The sequence below is a fragment of the Neopsephotus bourkii genome, unplaced genomic scaffold (assembly GCF_033783945.1).
Source record: "Neopsephotus bourkii isolate Nb327-2 ecotype Australia unplaced genomic scaffold, CSIRO-AGI_Nbou_v1 NB_346, whole genome shotgun sequence".
Classification (NCBI taxonomy): Eukaryota; Metazoa; Chordata; class Aves; order Psittaciformes; family Psittacidae; genus Neopsephotus; species Neopsephotus bourkii.
The window spans coordinates 1,388,143-1,410,727 of NW_026900852.1; the positions used below are offsets into that span (position 1 = coordinate 1,388,143).

The window sequence follows — 22,585 nt, forward strand, 5'->3', positions numbered from 1 at the left end:
AAGGAGACTCAAATCAGGCATTGGATTCCCTTCTGCATTTGAGAAAAATCATTCCCTTGAAAAAGAATGCATTTTGTTCTAACACTCCAAGGGTTTGTTGCTCTCGATCCCATCTGCACACCTTTTTAAAGGAGCTTGCCAAATTTTTTATCCACAGCCCATTTTCCCTGCCTGTCTGTGGACCGCGATGCTTGGTTAGGTTCAGACATTCAGAAAGAGGTCTGCAGGCAAGTATTTACACACCAAATGACCCAGAGTAAACCTCAGCACTTAGCTACTGGAAAATATTCCTACAAAACCTGCTTCTGTGTACCAGAAGAAGCTGCTCTGACTGAGAGTACCTATAGGAACACATAACATCAAATAATGGCATGAGAACTTCAAAGAGGTCAGATTAAGTTAAACTGGCAGCATTTAGTGATTACTTCTGATTTATGGAAAAAGCTGCATGCTTTGATTTAAAACCCAAGAAAATACAGATTTGAAATTGAAGAACTTCATGTTTTTTAATGCAAATCCTGTATTGCAGATCAAGAGCCATAGTGAGGGCTACTGTAATTCTCTGGGTCAAGGTGCATTAGAATCTGGTCCTTTCTGTCCAAAACAAATGGCACTTTTTAAAAGAGCTTGTCTAAGCTTTGCAGTGCAGCTCCTACAATCAAAGCTGTAAAGAGCTTCCTGGCTTTGCCCTGAGTAAGCAAGAAAAAATTACAAAGAGAAAAGCATCAAAACTCTGGATCCTGAAAGTGGCCAAAACCTTTACAACAGCGAAAAGCTTCCAGGCCAACGCTGGCATTCCAAGGGAACAACAGAAGTGGTCTTCAGGGTCTCTAAACCAAGTGCCTTTATCAAACACTACCCTTTCCATAATAGTGCCATTATGTTCTATTGGTGGAGTCTCTGCACGACTGCACTGATAATGAAGTCCATAAAGGATGCAGTCTGCCTTCGGCAGAGACTGAAGCAGGCAGTGCCTGGCAGGGAAGGAAATCAATGACTCCAATGCAAGCACCCTGTTGGCTACAGTGTGGAGTTATCAATTTTCCTCCCAGCTAGACAGCAGCTGCTTCAGTCACCAAAAAAAAAAAAAGGGAAAAAGAGGAAAAAAAATAGAAGAAAAAAAAACTAAGAAACAAACCCCCATCCTCCACAGAGCAGCGACCATGCTGTACATCAGGCTAGAAACATGGATGTGCAGGAAGCTCATATTCATGGCAAGCTGAAGATCCAGCTTCTTTTGGTAAGATTTTAATTTCCAGATCTTCAACCTTAAGTACCAGGACATCTGTTCAAGCTTTCTACATGGATCTAACCCCCAAAGCAGATCCCCTCTGCTGTTGTGGATAGAGGGATAAGCTACAGAAGGCTCTCCTGCTAGGTCAGTGCCTGCCCACTGTCTGCAATAACATTCAATTTAACTCTGCTAAAATGAGTCAGTCATTCACAGCCTGATTTTCCCATTAAGAGAAAAATATTAAGTGAAATGTTATCTGTAACCAGGCAATGAGGAAACAAAACCGTAACTACAGCTTCAGCTCCCCTAAATGTGCTGGCTGTGCTGCTGTCAGTGTGCTGGTTTCCAGCACTGAGCTGGATACAGCACTCACTGAACTGAATGGCATCATGGTTTAGCTGTGGTTGCTCCAAGGCCTGCCTCACTCTGTACACACCTGACTGCTCATTTCACAGAAGAGCAGAGGCACACACAGCCAGACCAAGATTTGGGCTAAATAAATGACTTGCTCTAAGGATCCCAGTACAGGTCAGGACAGCACTTCTCAGAACAAGCATGCTTTTAGTGTATGAGAAGGTTCCTTAACGTGTTTTCCTTCATAAAAGGAACATAAAACCACACTACATTAGCACCGTTACACTGAGAAAAGTGGTGAAATAAACACAAACTCATCCCTTAACACCTCACAGACAAATCTTACCTGGATTTCCCATGGTTACTTGGAAAAGTAATTTGCAGAGTAACATGTACTTCATGAAACCTGATCACAAATGAAGTCTGAAACTTACTGTGCATAATGGTAACCACCCATGTGTGGGCATTTATCCTATTGTGAGTTCTAATGGCATCTTTCTTTGTTAGGAAGGTAACACAGTGCTTATTACAGACCAGGAGGATGGCATGGACAATACAGATGACCTGTACTAAATATATACCTTGGTTACCTTGTGCACAGGGTCTTTCTTACCTGTCCACATACCCAGCTCACGGTCCTGGCAAGTTCACAGCATTAACACTCTCTGGGCTTCTCTATGACACTGTTCGTGCTTTTCAATTTGGTAGACTTCTGAGTCAATAAACCTGCTTTTCCCTTCACTGGAACACACTGGATAATGAGAACCATCACCCTGAACCTCTAAAATATCCTAGGGACACACAATAAACTTGGTACAGCACTGCAAGCCCGTAATTTGCAAAAGAAAAGTAGCAGATATTTCATATTTAAACACTGCAAGTGTCAACTCTGGGTACATGCATCAGCAAGAGACTTGGTGAAGAAGAACAAATAAGACACTACTACATATATTTATTTCAAACAGAGCAGCAGACAGCACTAACTTAATGTAATATTTAATTTAAAGCTTGGGCTGCTATGCTAGCATCACCCAAGTTACTTTACACCACTGACTATGACTGTGTGGCCTTTATTTTAATACTCTGCCATTAACCAGTTCTCTGTGTTAGTTCAGAACAGAGCCAAGCGGAAGCTTGAACACAAACACTAAGACGACCCATGCAACTTGTCATCCTCATAGAATCACAGAATGGTTCCACTAACATGGTTGGAAAGGACCTTAAAATCACCTAGTTCTAGCCCCCTGCCACAGGCAGAGACACCTTCCACTAGAGCAGCTTGCTCCAAGCCCCTGTGACCAACCTGGCCTTGAGCACTGCCAGGGATGGGGCAGCCACAGCTTCTCTGGGCACCCTGTGCCAGCACCTCAGCACCCTCACAGGGAAGAAGAATTTCTGCCTTCGATCTAGCCTGAACTTCCCGTTTCAGTCTGAACCCATCACCCCTTGTCCTATCGCTACAGTCCCTGATAAAAAGATCCTCTCCAGCATCCTTGCAGCCCCCTTCAGACACTAGAAGGCTGCTCTGAGGTCTCCACGCAGCTTCTCTTCTCCAGGCTGAACAGCCCCAATGTTCTTAGCCTGGCTCCATATGGCAGCTGCTGTAGCCCATGGTCATCCTCTTGGCCTCCTCTGGACCTGCTCCAGCAGCTCCATGTCCTTATGTTGAGGACACCTGAACTGCACACACTGCTCCAAGTGGGGTCTCATGAGGGCAGAATAGAGGGGCAGAATCCTCTCCTTCAACCTGTCTTTGGGGAGGCAGCAGCTCACTGCAGGAGCTAACAGGGTTAAGTATTCATCCACGAGAAGCTTTGACTTTCAAATGGAAGCCTTCAGCATCAAGACAAATCCATCATTCTAATGCTCAGAACTAAGCTGTTGAAACCAAAGGAAATGAATCCATCCAGGGATCATTAGCCATGTGTAAAGCGTTGCTCCCAGAATTAATAGATGCTATGTCATGCCTTGGGACTACTTTCAACCCGTTCCCAGTCAGCTGGAAAAGGACAGAGGAAAATTTCTATTCTATTTTTTCCCTGCTCCCTCTTTCTTCCTTCCTGCCTCCTTTTGAGATCCACACTGCTGAGAACTTCTCCACAGAGTAATTCATAATCTATTAAAATAAGCACTGCTGCTGCTAAGCATAAACCCAAAGATGAATTAGCAAAACAGGAGAGTAATACTAACACTGAGGAGCTGAAAGCTCTTTGCATGCATGGGAATAGCTTGCACCAAATGTCTGCCTGCCCCCTGAGATGAGTACTCCAAAGCACAACATCTGCATCAGAAAACAGCCACCAAAAAGGCTGATTTTATTGCTGAAACCTCAAACTTCAGCACCTCTTCTGGCCCCAGACTGACCATGAGCATAAGGAATGCTGCTTACTTTGGGTCATACAGTAATAATAAAGTCTGTGTAGATTATACAACCACTAATGAACCATTAACATATGCTTCCTTTTACTGAAAGGTTTCAAAGGTTTCTAAGCCTTGGGATCCATCCCAGGGAACATCAAACAAGCAGCTCCTTTTAGACTGCTGAATGCCGCCATAACCTGGCTGCATGAGAGGAAAAAACCCCATGATAGTCATTGTGAAAAGCAACAGCCCTCGCAGCTTGCTCAGCTCCAACCCTGCTGCACTCCAGGTTATCCCAGCACTTGCTCAGTGTCTCACTTCTTCCCCTCTAACACAGTCAAGGGCTGTGCAGCTTTAACCACAAGCCAGCACACAGCAATGAATAACAGTGCATTCCCAAAAAGACTTGCAAATATGTTTGTGCTTTTCAATTTGGTAGACTTCTGAATTAATAAAACTGCTTTCTCCTTCAGTGGTACACAGTGGATAATGAGAACCATCATCAGTGCTCTCTTCCCAGTGCTCTTAAATAAGCAGAACCGGTTTGGCTTCTACTTCAGTAGTGAAGATGGAAAATAATCCAACATCTTCACTGCAATGGTCTTCAAGATTTTGTATACCAGAGAGCAAATGTTTCAGGATGGAGCGCCCATGAATGAAACTCAGCAAATCAGGAGGATGGGAGGAGGATGTTGCCAACATAGGCTTTTAATTGTACTTACAGGAAAATCAACCCCAAAGGTCTGCTTCCTAAAGCACTGCTTTTTGTCTACAAAGTTGCATATCTCAAAAAACTACTGACTTTAGTCCAAGAGGTGCTGCATTGCTCCAATGGCAGGGGGTTGGAACCAGATGATCTTTAAGGTCCTTTCTATAATGCAGCTGTAGTTTAAATGCCTCAGCCCCACACAGACCAGGGACTAAGAGCTGCTCTGAGGAACCCCTTCCCAGCATGTATATATGAACAGCGGGTCTGCTTTCAGCTGGAAGTGTGCACCCACCCTAACCCCAGATGGTTATAGATAGCCCATCTCTGTGTACAGAAAATAGTTTAAACTGCTATAACCAATTTAAAAAGCCACCAGAGTGGACCAAGAATTGATCTGTTAACATGGATTAAATTTTGCAATAATGACCTTCATTCTCAAGAGGCTTCCTGCTTTTTGAAAACAGAAACAAATCAAGATCTTCCTTCAGAACTGTTCCAGCTGAGAGCTATTCACCATCATTTCAATACTTAATGCTATCAAATTAATCTGTGACTTCTAATGATCACAAGTTTCATTTTGCTCTCTTAAAGCCAATGGAAATACAGTTTTTAGCTATATGCATATATACAGTGTGTGTGTGTGTGTATATGTATGAACAGACTCAGGAGCAAGTACTGAGAATGGGTAATTTTGGTTCTGAAGTCATATACGGGAATCCAAGTGTGCTGAGAGAGCTGCAGCACACAAAGTACTTCACTTGATACAGGATTAACAGAGTGAAATTAAAGCTACTAACACCAGTCTTTTAGGACTTTGATACACAATAACACCTTAACTCCAGTACAGCGTGGTAGATCTCAATGCGTTTCTTAAACTGGTTGCAGACAGAGGGGATAAAGTGCTCTTTCACAGTCATTGAGTGGATTATTAGCACTAGAACAAACCTAGCTCCACTGCCTTCCACTCTGGTCATCTTCACCAGCCTACACTGGTCCTGTCCTCCTTTTAAGTGTCATTTCATCCCACATACACACAACTTCAACACACTGAGCTGCTTGTGTGACTTATGGAGGCCAAGCTCTCAATAGGCTTGCAGGCAGGGTACCTTCCACATACACACCAGGATATCAAGATGCTATGGTCACTTACATACAGACTGTCTCTTCTTTATAAAGCACAAATATAAATACTATTCTAAGTAATCTGTATGCCTCCTCACTTATTCTGCCATTACTTAATTCTCCTAGTCCTCTACTTCACTGCTGAAGACATTTCAATTCTAGATTACACCAGAGCAATTTTGCAAGTATCCAAGCACTTTCCCTCCCAAATCATGCTATTCTGCGTGTTTCTCCAAATATATCCATTAAAACTTACAAGAACAGTTGTAGATTCCAGGGAAATAATTCTTGGCATGTGAAAATACATGAGCTGCCAATATTTTGTTCACTGCTACAACAGAAGCATTCCCCTGAACTGGAACTGAAATTGTGCAAGACCTCTAATGTGCTCTCTAATACAACATGAAGGAAGAAGTCATCACATGTCTGCTCCAGAAACAGCACATCCTTGATCCCCACTGGTGACTTGTGCAGATTTCACTCCTGACATGTGCGAACATTTATTTACAAGTGTATAATGTCATATACTAGCAATAGCATCAATGCCAGTACCACCAAAATGAACGGGAACTGATGTTCAGAGATTCTGGAAACAGGTACCTTTAAAAAAGAAGAAACAGCTACAAAGAACAAGCTGCCAGGAGGGCAATGGATGCAAATTCCAGGTCTTCTGATTTTATTCCATGCTCTTCCAGTGACTTAATGAAAAATCAATGCAGTCGCTCCATGTTGTGTTTCTCAATACAATATTTCAGAATAAGGAAACTCATCTCACACCCAGCTCACGGCTGAAAGGTGCTGTGAGGAAAAGCTTTCATTCCTATGTAGTTTAAAATACAACACCTGGAGATACAAACAATTGGCCTGAATTCTACACATCAAAACAACTAGCAACTCCCAAAGAATGCCCAAAACAGTAACAAGCAGCTTTCTGTACACTGAGGTGCTGAGCCAAATTCATTTGCCACCAAGAGCTACATATTCAGGGCTGTATTCTGGTAAATCAGAAGGAAAGTCTCAGAAAGTTTAGCAGTGGAAGTTACTCCATGCCTAACTATCCAATTTTAAAGAATATATATATACACACACACAAATATAGACTTTCAAATTGCCAACACTTAAAATTCTTGCTGAAGGCATTTGCTTCCCATGCCATGAAATGAAAAAGGAGCCATAGAAGCTGAAGCCATTCAGAACACTCTGGTACTGCAGCAGAGAACACAACAGTGGATTCTTGTCCAGAAACACTCAAGTTTTCATCTTACTAAACAGCATGCCCAGAGCATCCTTTCTCATGTAGAGGAGATTAACTATGGTGGCCCTCTCAACAGCATGCTTACGTATGCCTTCATTTAGTATCCCCAAAATTGAAAGACGAAAGGGTTCTGCTATGTTTCTATACAACAGATACTGAACAGTGCATAGATAGAGTGAACATACAACAGATCTGAAACTGGTTTTTCATTGCATGGTTTAAAGACAAAAGTGATTTAATCACTGTTACAGTTTTGTTTCATTTCTCATATTCCATTGTTGAACACTGTATCTGCTGTAAATAAAGGAAAACATCATCTCAGCATAAAGAAAACTTCAGGGCCTGCATTTAAATATCACATCTTCCCTTACTGAGTTTTTAGCCATCAAAACTTTCAGCAAGTACATGTTGTGTCAAAACTCTGTTCTGAAAGCTTAAGCTTTGTACTAACTAAAGACATTATTTGCATCAGCTCCAAAAGAACCAGTCAGGATGATGTAACAACTCGGCTAAGGAAGGAAAATCTCCTTAGAGGTACCAAACTTTGTTGCGAGCTTCCAAACTTTCTCAAGACAACAAAGCTGCAGAAGAACAACTCTGCCCTGTACCTACAGAAATAAGCGTAAACAATTGGCACATTCATTAGTAATTTGCTGAATTTGAGATGACCACTCACCTTGGATGGATGAAGAAAAGCTGGAGCAGAGAGTTCAAAGCCTTCGTATAAAATCTCACCACAGCCTGGCAGCCCCTGCAACAGAAACAGGTTCCTCTACTCTATAAACGCTAAACCAGATTCTGCCCTGCATGAAACGATGCTGAACCCCACCATGAAGAATTCAACCCTACTCATGACACAGATGGCTGTTGCTTTGAGTAACTGATGCTTTTAACAGCTGTAGTAGCTACCAGGTGCCTTTAATATCAGAAAGGTTTGACTATCACTAGAACACGCCCAGTACTGCAGGTGAGTAACATTATATGGAAACAGAGAAGATAATACAATTATGTTATTAAAATGTCTCATGGATTTAAGATTAAATTGACTTTTTGCATTACATGTCATCATCTTGGATCATTTCAAGAACTCTTTAACATACACGTCTCCAAACAATATAATTATATATAATTATAACCTGCAACCTGGAATTTTTGGTACTATCAAACTCTGGGTTCACTGTTCAGTGAATATCATGGTTCCATGTTTTCTAGACATTTGAATAAATGAGGAAGAGTTACTAGACAGAAAAGGAAATCAAGTCACCTATTTGATACTAGATTTGATCATTAAAATGATCAGGCTGCAGGTGATCCATAACTAGTAGACCTTGTCTAGCAGAAAGTATATTCTGTACTGAAATCAACAGCTCATCTCGTGCCATCCCACTGTGCCATCCCAGCCCCATGTGTTACGGAAGCTTGTTTCAGAGGACTCTTTTGTTACTCCAAGTCTTCCATACCACAGTCACAGGTGGTGTCTTTACCTTATACCACTAGAACAATCCTGCAGAAATTCCTTATCCAGTGGGAATTCATCATATCACAGCAAGGCCCAACCTCCCCCCATCCTTTCTGATGCAAACACTGCTACTGAACTAAAACATAAAAGGTGCCAAAGAAGCAACCCTTCCCAGGAAAGGAACTTCATTGCTTATGTATAATTAGATCTGGTAGAAGAGCCAAGCAGGATCTGACCCTCTGCTACAAGGACATGGCAAACCTGAAAATAAAATCCCCCAAACCAACCAAAAAAAGCCCCCCAATACCCACTCCTTTGACTTTGGAGTATATTTAGCAAATATAGATGCAGGCCTTGCAGCAACCAAAGTAATTGGACACAACTGTTTGTACAACGCATGCAGTCAATGATTTTGTAATGGCTTGACATAAAAAGTGGCACCCACCACAGTGTCTGTGTGATGACAGGACCCTGGTTAGGACCTGCTGCCCAGGGACACATCTTTGCAGTGTGCACAGCCTGTAGTTCTCACTGGGATTTGCTTTGTTGCTGTTGTCATTTTCTTTAAGTGAGAGCAAGCAGAACTCTTACTTCACCCATCTTTCTTAGCCTTAAATCTCTTAGTGTGCTAGAATGAGCTCCTCTCCTGACTAAACACAGGGCTCTCTTCTACTCCATCATTTTCAGTATCATCACCAAGAAGAAAGACATAAAAGTCTCACTATAAATGAGTGAAGTTCACAGGGTTCAATGAGCTCAATTCTCACTGCAGCCTGGCCTGACACAAAGCTGACTGGCACCAGCACATAAAACCTGATTTCAGGGTTTGGCTCAGCCTCCTACACCAAAACAGCATGCATTTGAGATTTAGGCTTCCTCATAACTGAATATTCATTAAAACAAAACTGCAGACACAAAGAGAATATAATGAAACAGTAGATGACTCAACAATAAATCATCATCAATTCCACTAAGCTCACTCCAACCTGTTTACACAATGGAGCAAGGCTACAAGGAAGCCACACACAGATTGCAACAAAGCACACAAACCACCACAAAAAGCCTGGTAAAACACGGGATTGTTTAGGCTGGAAAAGATCTTTAAGGTCATCAACTCCAACTGTTACCCAGCACTGCCAGCAATAAACCACGTCCCCAGGTGCCACATCTACATGTCTTTTAAACCCCTTCAGGGATGGGGACTCCACCACTGCGCTAGGCAGTCTGTTACTGCTCCTTTGCCCTTCTCTGGATCTGCTCCAGTACATCAGTGTTTCTCCTGTAGTGAGGGGCCCAGAACTGAACACAGGATCCGAGGTGCAGCCTCACCAGAGCTGAGCACAGGGGGACAATCCCTTCCCTCCACAGAGCCTCCTGTCGTTTAACAGATCAACACTCCCAGCCAACTTGGCTTCACCTGCAAACTCACTGAGGGTGCTCTTGATCCCCTCATCCCGATCACTGATAAAGATACTAAAGAGAACTGGCCCCAGCACTGAGCTCTGGGGAAACAACTTACAAGTGGCCACCAACAGGATTTAACTCCATGTACCACCACTTGGGCCTCCAGCCAGTTGGCTACCGAGTGAACAGCACACCCATCCAAGCCATGAGCAGCCAGTTTCTCCAGAAGAACCCTGTGGGAAAGGGTGTCAAAGGCTTTAGTAAAGTCTCACTACGCAACATCCACAGCCCTTCCCTCCTCCACCAGATACCTGGCTAAGCTAATTATTCTCTTATTTCAGATTAGTCAAAGTAGTTGTATTCACTGTATGGAAAAAAGCCTACTATGCCCTTCCGTATTTCCTTTTACTAACTTTAAGTTCATTCTCTCTTCATTATTAGGACCTGCTCTGCATTGCCCCAGATGAATATAAATATTCAAGTCCAGGTATTTTGTTCTCAGCTATTGGGAGGTGTTGTGTGGTGTTTTCTCTCTTCTGAATAAGGAAAATTGAAGAGACACATTTGTTCATGACACCAACAGAATAGCTAGTTTGTAACAAGACAAATATTATCCCAAGTTAATGTGAAGGTAGCATACATAATGCAGCATATCAATTTTGTATGACATATGAGCTTGTCCTGAATAACAACAACTTAAACCCAGCATTGTGTTGCAGTGACAATTACTACACTGTAAACTATTGCAGTGGGACACACATTAATGCATTGCAGCACGTAGGGTGGCACACAGAGAAAAAAATCACTGCAAAATGATGAATGCTTTACATTTTACAACATAAATACTCCCTCCAGGATTACAACCCTTGTCACAATGGAAGGACCTTCTGGTGTTACTCCAATTTATTAAGTAAGCCCCACTGCAACAAAAACCAAGTACAGGACAACCACAGAATCACAGAGGGTTTGGTTGAATGGGATCTTAAGAGCTCATCCAGTTCCAACCCCTGCCACGGGCAGGGACACCTTCCACTGGAGCACCTTGTTCCAAGCCCCTGGCGTCTAACCTGGCCTTGAACACTGCCAGGGATGGGGCAGCCACAGCTTCTCTGGGCACCCTGTGCCAGCGCCTCAGCACCCTCACAGGGAAGAGCTTCTGCCTTATCTCCAACCTGAACTTCCCCTGTTTCAGTTTAAACCCAACACCCCTTTTACTGTGTCCCTCACATGGATGCAACAGCAGAGAAAGCATCCAGGAGCTGTCAACTAAAAATCCTGGAGAGTACTAAGAAATACAAACCTAGGAGCATATCTGTTCTCTTACAGCCAAGAATTTACCTGTCAAACAAGCCCTGACTCAAGAAACACTTCACATGTTATAGTGGGCAGCATGCTCTGCTGGGAAGCTTGAAGAGTTGGAGTCATTTCAGTTTGATGGATATCTGCTTTAATCCCATCAAATGGTTGTGTCCATTTTCCCAGTGATGCTAATATAATAATGGAGAATTCCATTCATTTTAGTGAAGCTAAAGCCTGCAGTGGATAATATGGATGTGTAATACTCATCCTGCAGGACTGCCCAACCATTGCACTGCTTGATCTTGAAAAGCCCTCAGAACACATGCTTCCACAGGGAGCATCAGGCAGGTATATGCTCAGAATAAAGACTGAGCATGTAATTTCCTGCACTGATTTAACAAGCATGCATGAGAAACTGGTATGTACAGTTCTAAAGGCAAATATGCTGATATCACCAAAGAAGTGAATGAACAATTCACATTCTTGGTCTTGGCAATGGACCACTGAAATGATTATCCTGTTGAGGGTACCAGTGTCTTCAAGCTGCTTCAGAAAGGTAGTAAGAAACCATCACAATCAATCTGTTCATTTAACAGTTCTGCTCTTAAACCTCCTTTCTTGTTCTTATTTCCGCATGAAATTCTCTCACACAGGAAGAGACTGTAGCACATTCAAGTGGAAGAGCCCTTGCTTAATGTTCAAAAAAAAACAGGAAATGCAGAAAAAGAATCCCAAATCAGGGTCTTCAGCCAAAACACCGTGGGGGAGAATCATCCAGTACTAAAAATCAGTTGTAAAAGCAGAGAAACTTTCTACATGTTCTACACAAGCTACTGTCTTTCTCGTCCTTTCTGTCAACTATTTTAAGCCATTCTGTCTCTGCTGGCGTCAGTTGTTGCTAACCATAGTAATCTCCTTTTACAGGAAAATAAAAAGGCTTCATGTGATTATGTAAAGTCAACCAAGAATAGAGATGAATATAAATACCAAGGAATGTATCAGCTGTTAACATTCAAGACAAGCTGTAAGCTTTTGGAAGCAACAATGTTTAGATGTCTTTAGTAGGCATTCACCATTTGTGTAAGAACTACAACATCTTGAACTGATCTATTTAGATTTGGGGACAGGATTTCAAGAGGAGCTGGTGCAGCAACAACAGCTTCCTACAGGACAGGGGCAGCAGTGTCACAGTCAGGAGTTAGCTTGACCATGTTGTTTGAGATTGCTCATTTCTGGCCTTACTGGCAAACTGAGACCAGCTCTGTTTGTTCAGGGAGGAAAAGGGAAGTTGTTTGAGTGAGTTTCAGGGTTTTACCAGTTTTCATGCTTTTTAAAAACAATACTTCTTTCTTTTGGGGGTGTGTGCACACACTTTTCAATTCTCTTCGCTCCATCATCACAGTTTCTCTTTTTCATGGCAGCACAAACTGAAGATGACAGTAATTCCAACCTGAATCACACAGAACCTTGATTGCATGGAAGAGCTTTGCAGAGATTAGCTGGTTTCCAGTTCTAATGAACCAGCTTAAACAGAGACAGTGTTTACATGCAGGAGAACTAAACCCATTCAATTGCTGTCTCCATGCGAGGTGCCCAGGGCTGCCAATGCTCTTTTGACTGCAGTTCCCAGAGGTTTAATTTACAGCTTTATGATACCTTTCCCCATAGCTGCTGCTGGACCTGATTAGTAGCTTGCAAAGGAAATGTGAAAGCAGTCAGAAACCGTGGGTGGTTTGGCTCTGCAATGGTTGGGAGTTCCCAGGTTTCACCTCAGCTTTCCGAATCATTCTAGAAGACTGTAAAGGTAAACTCTCATGTTGCTCATGTTTCTGTTGACCTACTACAGTGATCTGCAACTGTCCTTTAAGAAAAGCTTCCATAAAAAGGCTGCCACAACTGACATACCCTTCCATCACCCTCAAAACTTCAAACACCAAGCAGTGACTGACTGTATCTGATAAATCACACAATCATAGAATGGTATGGATTGGAAGGGACCTTAAGGCTCATCCAGTTCCAACCCCCTGACACAGGCAGGGACACCTTTCACTAGAGCAGGTTGCCTCAAGCCCCGTTCCACCTAGCCTCTAACACTGCCAGGGATGATGCAAATGTTTGCTTTAAGGGAAAGAAATAATTAGCGCTACGACCAGACCATGTGAACAGGGCACACAAGTGCATGCCTATGATGCATGTAATAAAACTTGCAGTGAAATTGTCCACAATACTCCTTTGTTCCTCTCTAAATCTTGTATTGCAAAGTCCATGAACTTTGTAGCTTCCATAATATTCTTAGCATGTGGAGGTCACACCACTATTCTGAATGCACAGACTTTTTTCTGTGACAAAGGATCTCAAACACTGGCCTTTCCAGAGCAAGGTATAAAACAGGACAGGGGAAAAGCAGTGAAGCAGATGAAGCAAAATACAGTGATGTGCTTCTCTGAGCAGCATGTGCATAAGCACTTTCTTGACTGATGGCCTTAGTTCATAATCTTGTTAGATCAGATGAAGCTGCTGAAAGCCTTCCCTGGCTTTAGCTCCTCAAAGCCACTGTAAAAACATTTTAGGCATTTTGAAGCCCATGTCTCCTCAATTTATGGGTCCTGTGATCACTGAGTCATACCTGCAAGTTGACAGAGCCTTGGCACCATGCTCTGGCAACACATCCCTGCCTCCAGCAGAAAGCTACCAGTCCACGGTGTCAAGCACCAACCCTCGTGAGCTAAACCAGGTACCACAAAGTGATTTCCAGACATGTTAACATGCCACACAGAAAGCTGATAGCTGACAAGCTGCCATTCAGATACTCCTTCCACAGGGAAGGTAAGAGGGCAGCCCGGGTGCAGGGAATGACTGCTACTACTGCAGATTTGAGCCCAGAGCATCTCAACTGGGTTCAAGTCAGGGGTTAAAGGCACTTACAGGTCAGAATCTCATGGAGCACGAGGTCTTCTGGTGTAGGGCTGTACCTCTGTGGTCATCCTGATCCCTGCAGCAGGTCCCTTCATTCAGGGTACAGGGTTATGCTGTGCAACTGTTCCAGATGCAGCTCAGGCTGCATTATCATACTGAGCTGCACTGAACAGTAACAGAGTGATAGGAAAACAGAACAAGTCTGTAAGCAGCTCAGCTACACCAGAAATGAATTCTGTACCCATCTTGTTCAGCACTAGATACTTAAGTGCTTACAAATTTGGCTGTAGAGTCACAACTGAAAATGTTATCTTTCCTCCCTCTCCAAAATCCCTTTCAGTCCAATGAAAATCAACAGTGTAAATGTCAATGCTAACCCAGTATCAAACACTTGCACAGTATCAGCCTGACACTCAAACACAGAGGGGAATCAAGTTTAAACCAGATTTCAAGTCACCATGATTAAGAACTTTGTGACAGAACCCTCTTTGAACATGAAAAGCCAAGTAAGACATACTCCATTTTTAATTCATGCCACTAGTTACAAACAATACAGGTGCTTCAGAACAGTGAATTACGTTCTCTCTCCTACTCTGAGCACTGCAGTAAGAATGAACAATGAGATGTGACTATGATGGAAAACCAGCCTCTACATCTGAATTTTAACCGAGGCATCTTTCTGCATATAGCATTGCACACTGCAAGTACTACAATGCTATCTGTAAAGTAATTAATCTTCTTCCTTCTCTCAGTCTCTCGTCTACCAAACTATGCTGAAAAATACTTGTGCCTCCTGTTTCTGTAGTAAAGATATTACTCCTGAGTTATCTGCACATTAAGCATTAGTGATGACATGCCTTGTACCTCCATAGAATAAGATACCTCCAAGTTCAAAGCTTCTAATAATTTCCTTTGTGAAATATATCTCTCTGCCTGATAAAAGCACTCCTCCATCCCTGACAGCTTGCATCTGTACCATCAGGCACAATACAGATGACAGATCTGTGTTTGCAGAAAAGCAGGGTTATACCCTTGTGTTTTGTGGTCTTGTAGCCACACAAGAGAGGGTTAGAAATAGCCCAAAGCAGCAAGGCCGCCCCTTCCCATGTGCCTGCTGAAGAACATGTACTTACTTGGTATAAATACTGTAAGTACCATAGAATCACAGACTGGTTTGTGTTGGAAGGGACCTTAAGGCTCATCCAGTTCCAACTGCTGCCATGGGCAGGGACCCCTTCCACTGGAGCAGCTTGCTCCAAGCCCCTGTGTCCAACCTGGCCTTGAGCACTGCCAGGGATGGGGCAGCCACAGCTTCTCTGGGCACCCTGTGCCAGCGCCTCAGCACCCTCACAGGGAAGAGTTTCTGATCTTCTTCATCTGATCCAGCAGCATTTCAACTGGGGAAGCTGATACCTCACAGGGTTACAGTTTCATGCTGCAAACTGAGGCAAGGATCACACAGAGGAAAATGTGACTTGGGAAGAAGCGTCTGAGAGAGATCTTGCACCTTCCCAGAAGTAGCACTAGAAGTGAAAATCAAAGGACTCCAGGAGCTGATCTATCCCACAGCACTGGCACTAAACATGCATCATTTATCTTACCCATCTGCACGAGGATGCTCCTGGAGGCGGGCTGGACCCTTGAGAGCCATGATCTACCTCATGGAGCAGCACTGCTCTGTGGCTGACTTGGTACCTCCTCTTCTTGGTTTTGATCCCCAGCCAGGGATCAAGCCTTGCAAAAGAGAACCTCAGCTACTGCAGTTTCCAATTCCTCTCCTCTCCCCTCCCTTTTTTTCATATCATCCTGGCTAATAACTGTGAGTGGACAAAGCAGATGCTGTTTGCCAGAGATAACAACATGGGCATCAGCAACATCGTGCCAAAGAGATGCATCTCAATTAAAAACCAAAGCAAAACAAACCCTGACCAAACCCCACCACTATCAAGATGAATATCTGTTTTGCTGCATCTAGAGTTGATTCATGGTCCCTCAGTGATTTTACCAGGAAACTGAAACAAATATACCTGAAATGTGCATATGTGTGTATTATAGATTGCAATCAGTGGGGCTTCCAAGTTTTTTAGTAAGAAAGCAAGGATAATGGCTGAAAGAAATGCACCAATTTGATTTGCTGGCTCACTCTCCATTCAACTCCACTGATCAGACAGACAAATTAAGAAGGATAGTGAGCTTACCCAGAAGCCATTTGTTAGACATCTTCAAAAATCAATGCTTGACACAACTGAGGATCTTTTTGCAACAGTATTTTATTTGTCATGTTGGACTAGAAGCATCAGCTAATAATTCACTCCACAGTTCCATAAACCTCCATCACTATCTTTCAGACAACCTTGCAGTTTCACAGACTGTTGTTAAGAGTAGCTTAAAATAGTCTGTTATCAGTCCTGACCGTCACTGTTATAAGCAAACAGATGCACTATCTGTGATCGTTCTGACAAGGAAACAAAATAAACAACCCAGTAACTTTGAAAAGGACATAGGCACACTGAACACATACACAGCTGATGGCTACCCACTCACCAGCTCATACCATGAGCAATGAAAGGTCAGATCAGCTACATGGAACTGCTGTCCCAAGCTTACGATGAGCTGGGGGGATGAGAGAGCCGTAGAATCACAGACTGGTTTGGGCTGAAGGGACCTCTAAAGCTCATCCAGTCCCAAACCCCTGCCATGAGCAGGGACACCTTCCACTAGAGCAGCTTGCTGAAAGCCTTGTCCATCCTGGCCTTGAACACTGCCAGGGAGGGGGCATTTACCACTTCTCTGGGCACCCTGTACCAGTACCTCAGCATCCTCACAGGGAAGAACTTCTGCGTTGTATCAGTTCCAATAATTCAGATTTGAATTTTCTCCCCAAGTCTTGGCTGCCTGCACATATGCATCTGGTTTCAATGACAGGGTACAGAACACTGAAGCTGCAGGTCAAGGCAGCTGGAATTCCCATGGTTTGAGTATACAGCACACTTTCAAAGCAGCCAGGCTTAGTGAGCTATGATGTTCTCCACAGAAATAGAAAACCCCACAGAATAAAAATCTTAAGTAGACAAACTAGTTTGGAAACAGCACCTCCTTTGAGTCAAACACTGTTGTTAAATCTGCAGCGTCAAGAGACTTCCCATCTTTAGTCACAAATACATCACATCTAATGTGTTTCAGCTTCTTGATTCCCAAGCTCCTGAAGGACGGCATCAGCTAAGTGCCAGCCCAAACTTCACTGCACTAGAAAGGCTACAACTTACACAGGCCTTAAGTCTTCAGCCCAACAAACATTTTCTCTCCAGAAACAGAAAAACAGTCAGAATTCCTTCCCCCAGTCATGACCGAGTCACTGCAGGGCTCTGCATATACCCCAGGCCCTTCACACACAGCCTAAATCCAGTTAGATCTCTCCTGCTGTAGGCACTCCCTATGTGAGGTTAGACTGTGGCATGTAAGCACTCCACCTGCGAGCATCTCAGACAAATACTCTTTGCCCCCTCAGTGGACAGCTTAGGCTGTTATCCAACAAAAATCTGCCAGAAGATCTGCTCCTTATAGCTAGTTACTGCCTTAAGTCTTTACAAGGTCAGCCTGACAGTCAAAAGACCCCAGCTAGAAAGGGGTCACTCTTGACCACAGAGGTGAAGGAAACTTCAGGGCACAGGGACTTTGCTGTGAAGGTTTCAGGATGAAATTTCACTTCTCCAGGTCTGTTCTTGTTGTTGTATGTGTTCACTGTGTTTCTGCAGTAGGGACAGAACCTGCTATTGTTACTTGTTTTGACAGCACAGCAAACGCTCCATTATCTCTCTTCCACTTAGCAGGTCCCAGTATGCAATGTTGTCTCCACAGGCTTGCGCATCCAATGGGCAAGCAATTGCAGAAGCAACTCCACATGCTACCTTAGGAAACGAGGAATTACTGGTATGGGAAATCAGGACAGAAATAACTGGGGGGCAGTGCACAGCAGTCATTTGTAAATGCAGAGGGTAGGACACTGCTAATGCAATTTAACTTGAACACAACAGGAGTTCCTCAGATACCTGACTTCGACGGATTCTCTACAGGCATGTGGATATATCTGTGATGTGTGGACTGTGTGGTTTGGGCACTACATTGTTTACAGTGTAAGGAAACAAAACCTGGTAGAGTGAAGAAACACTGAGGAAACAGAGAAGCTAACCTAAATTCATTATCTCACTATTGTACCCTGCCTTTCAAACGCAGGATACGCAGACAGATGGGAGTGAGGAGCAAAATCTGTATGTTTCCTTTACAAAATCTCACAGAACACTCTAAGAAGTGAGTTTGTGGAATTAATCAGATGAGTGGCAAACATTACACATTTGTAACGTGGATAAGTAGTGTTGCTACAGCTAACACTGAATTGTTCCATTACAAACTCTGATGTTATGAGTTTAATATTTCTAGCTGGGAAAAAACCACACCCACTTTGGGCTGAATGCATGGGGAATCATACTGTAAATGTACCTATCTGGATTCAAACTTTGTGGCTCTCACCAAGAATAAATTTACTGCTGAACTTAAAATCAACAGGGGAAAACACATTCCCAATCTAGGCAAGGATTAAACTAAACGTGTATTCATTCCTAGGAGTTTATAAGAATGTAACTAAAAATTCGAACCACTGACCAATGTGCAGGCAGCACAAACAAGCCTGGGCAGGGATTTCATTGTCATTGTCAGCAACACTTCAGAAGAAAGATGCATCTCTGGTTTTAAAGCTTTGCAAATTTGGAAATAAGTAGATATTCTCAAGGAAGGGAATGGCAACAGCAAACAGATGCTGCTGTGATTCACAGAGAAATTAAAAGAGAAGTTGGGCACATATTTCCCATTGTAACTGAGATGCTGTTACTCAAGGGCATCTAAACAGTACTTCCCTGGTTATAGAGTAATAAGCTCTTAGGGATAAGTTAATGGTGAGTGAACCACAGAAGTTGTCTGGTCCCACATTTAGCAAAAGAAACACCTGCGTGTTCTGTGCTGTTTAAGCCCCAGGACAGGTATGGCTCCCCATTTTTTGTTTTTAAATGGGAAAGGAAATCCACTCCTTTTTATGTGCATCATTATCTGTTGTAAATATCTACCTGACTCTGGAATAACAGCATCACAGCAGTTGCTTGTTACTGTTGACTCATTTTCTCTCCCCTTGCCTAAAGCAGGTTGCAGCCAGGGGTGTTTCTGAAGTGCAAAGAACACACAATTCCTGTGGTTAGGAAATGATCAGAAAATTAGCCTTATGGAAGAATGGAGGAAAATACCACCAGTCTGCCAACAGATTGCATTTAATTTTCATATATTATAATAAAAATCTTTATTACAGAAACCGTCCTTTCTCTTAGCAATTTTATTGATCACTGCAGTGATTCACAAGTGAGCTCTACCATGGGAGATCAGTAGCTGTAATTTTATGGTGCTGCCTACTGGAAGAGACCTCAGCAAAACTCTTATCTTCCACTGCAAACACAGCACTGTTTCTAGAAATTGTATGACAAATAAAACACTTTGTAAAGAATATAGGGAAAAGCTTTGTGCTATCCTCCTTCTCATTATATAAAAGCTTTTAATGTATTACCAGTTTTAAACAAATCTGCTGAGGGGATATTGTCTCTGCAGAACAGTAATGGATTCAGATTACACAATCATCAGGAATCTCTGGTTTTGTGATTGAGCACAGGCTGAAGGCTTAATGCTTCAAACCAGGGTTGGCCTCCCTGATTTATGAGGCCTCAACATAATCAGCATCTCCCAGTTACTATGAAACTCGTGACTTAAAATGTAATACACTCCTCAGTACTTTGTCTTGTATACATATATACATAAAACTCATTATATGTGTGTATGTACATTACAATGAAAATCTAAACTGAAAGGATAGCAAGCAAATATGTAGTTGCTCACAGGGGGCCTGCAAGGATGCTGGAGAGGGACTTTTCATCAGGGCCTGTAGGGACCGACAAGGGGTGATGGGTTCAGGTTGGAGATAAGGCAGAAGCTCTTCCCTGTGAGGGTGCTGAGGCGCTGGCACAGGGTGCCCAGAGAAGCTGTGACTGCCCCATCCCTGGCAGTGTTCAAGGCCAGGTTGGACACAGGGGCTTGGAGCAAGCTGCTCCAGTGGAAGGGGTCCCTGCCCGTAGCAGGGGTTGGAGCTGGATGAACTTTAAGGTCCCTTCCAACACAAACCAGGCTGGGATTCATGATTCTGTATCACATATTTGAGTACTTGAGGACTCTCCATTTTCCTAGTTGTTAACTAACTGCTAATAATAGTACCGAAGTAACATAACAGTAGCGTCCCTAGGACATACTAGGCTTGAAAGATACAAAAACACAAGCTGTATGGTTATATGAAAGTGGGGAAAACAAAGTTCAAAGGCAAAACCCCTCAATCCTTCCTTCCTCCTCATTCAAGCAGAGTTAGAGCCCTCTGCACAGCACCATATGGGCCTAAGCTGGAGGCTATGCCACGAAAGAAGGATTTAAAAGCTGAGAGAATGAGTAAGAGCAGACACTTGCCTGTCCAGTGTACAGTTAAATGAACAGTGAGGAGCAGTTAATTTGCTGTCTTGGTTACATTTAATTAATGTCATTATTCCTGGCTGCCTAATAGATCAGATCTGTAATTAAGCAACTACTCTCCCTGATTAAAAGAAGGAGTTACTGTACCTAAAGCTTTGAAACAAAGATAACTATAGCCGACAACAACACTGTCAGGTAGTTCTATGTCTCTACATCAACTCTGAGCAAAGTGTGAGGCATCCCTGCTCATGGTAGGCGGCTGGAAGTAGATGATTTTAAGGTTCCTTCCAATCCAACCTATTCTGTGATTCCAGTCTATAACTGAGCCTCGCTTTCCCCAAAAGAATATTCATCTATCAAGTGCTGCAATTCAGATTCCTAGTTTAAAACTGGATGCTTTGACACACGGAAATGTTAACATTTCTTTCCCTTCACCAGCAAAACAGTTTGTATCCATCTTTTCCTTCAAGCACCATCAGATTTAGCCTGAAAACTGAAGTTTAACAGACTTCACTGCAGCACTTTATTCTAGTATTATTTATATTTGAAGATAGATATAAATATTAGAATATAAATATTAAGAAGTAACAAGGTCAGAATGAGCAGAACCCATTTTAATCTCCATCTCTTTTATGCTGGAGTAGTTTGATCACCTTAAGGGGATTCAGAATCAAGGTCTGGAAGCCATATGGGCCCACACCAGCATTAATCTGGTTTGCCTTCCATGCCCTCCTCACTCTTTCCCCGCCTGCTCACTGGATGCACTTGATCTGTCATGTTCAGCAAGGACTCAGCTGAGGTCAGACAAGGTGCAGGATGTAACCCTGCTCTCCATGTTCCCATGGATTACCCCAAATGGTGAGATTAGAGCAGTGCAGGCAGCTGGAAACCTCATCCCCCTCTCCCCCCTGCTTCTGTCCACTGTGGGAGGAGGGAAGATGTGCACAGAAGTATTCTTACACATAAGCAGGCTTCTGGTTTTTAGGGGAGGGGAGTATAATTTGTCTGTATTTAACCTTTAGCCTTAGTTCTTGTATCTTCAAAAGGAGATAAGTGACTTGCACATGAAGACAGAATTGGCTTGAAAAAGATCTCTGGGCTCCATCTAGGGTTAACAAGTGAAATCTTTCAGTTAGAGAGGAGACGAAGCGGATTATCTAAAGGTTGCTTCTGGCTTTAAAAAAAATACACCTAGAAAGCTGTGAGAGGCAGCTGATTATCCGCTCAGTGTCCTAGGCATAAACATGGAGCTACTGAAGGAACAACTGCAAATCATCAGCTTAAGAAAGCGGGAAATGGAAATACAACAGGATGCAAAAGGTTTCTAATTGTTTTTACCACTGCCAGATCAAATGCTGCCCTGAGGTATGCTATGTATGCACTCCTGCTTGCTTTCTAACCCATGGGCAACTGCATGACAGCAAAATTATGTTCCACAGATTCAGGTAAGAGCAGAATCCACTGTGTGGCCAGCCTGGTGCAGTCTCTTTCATTTCTATCACTGACATCATCTGATCCAACTGAGTTTTAGCTGATTTCCATAGGAAAAAACCACATCTTTATGAATATCATGAAATCACAGAATCCCAGAATAGTTCTCATTGGAAGGAACCTTAGAGCTCATCCAGCCCCAACCCCTGCCACGAGCAGGGACCCTTTCCACTGGAGCAGCTTGCTCAGTCTCCCCTCTGGCAGATTAAAGCCATTCCCCCTGGCCTGCTCCTACAGGCCCTTGTCCAAAGCCCCTCTCCAGGTTTCTTGTAGCCCATTTAGGCTCTGGAAGCTGCTCTGAAGTCTCCATCTAGTTCTTCAAGTTTTTAGGAAGCTAAAGATTTATCCCTGCCATCCACTGTTCCTGTGCTATGTGGAATGAGTACAAAATGTTGGTGAACCAATAAAGGAGCATGCATGTGACAACCTGCT

General features: G+C 43.1%; 1 protein-coding gene across 4 annotated transcripts in view; it reads right to left on the reverse strand.

The window, feature by feature from the left end:
* The window catches only part of LRRTM4 (leucine rich repeat transmembrane neuronal 4), a 419,241-nt gene that overhangs the window by 63,097 nt on the left and 333,559 nt on the right, over nucleotides 1-22,585 (reverse strand). For 2 of the 4 annotated variants that reach the window (XM_061348236.1, XM_061348235.1), the window contains one exon: nucleotides 7,712-7,786. The exons of the other annotated variants lie outside the window; for them this stretch is intronic. In XM_061348236.1, the coding sequence (XP_061204220.1) occupies nucleotides 7,712-7,786 (75 nt within the window). The remainder of the gene's footprint in view (nucleotides 1-7,711; nucleotides 7,787-22,585) is intronic. 4 annotated transcript variants of the gene reach the window in all.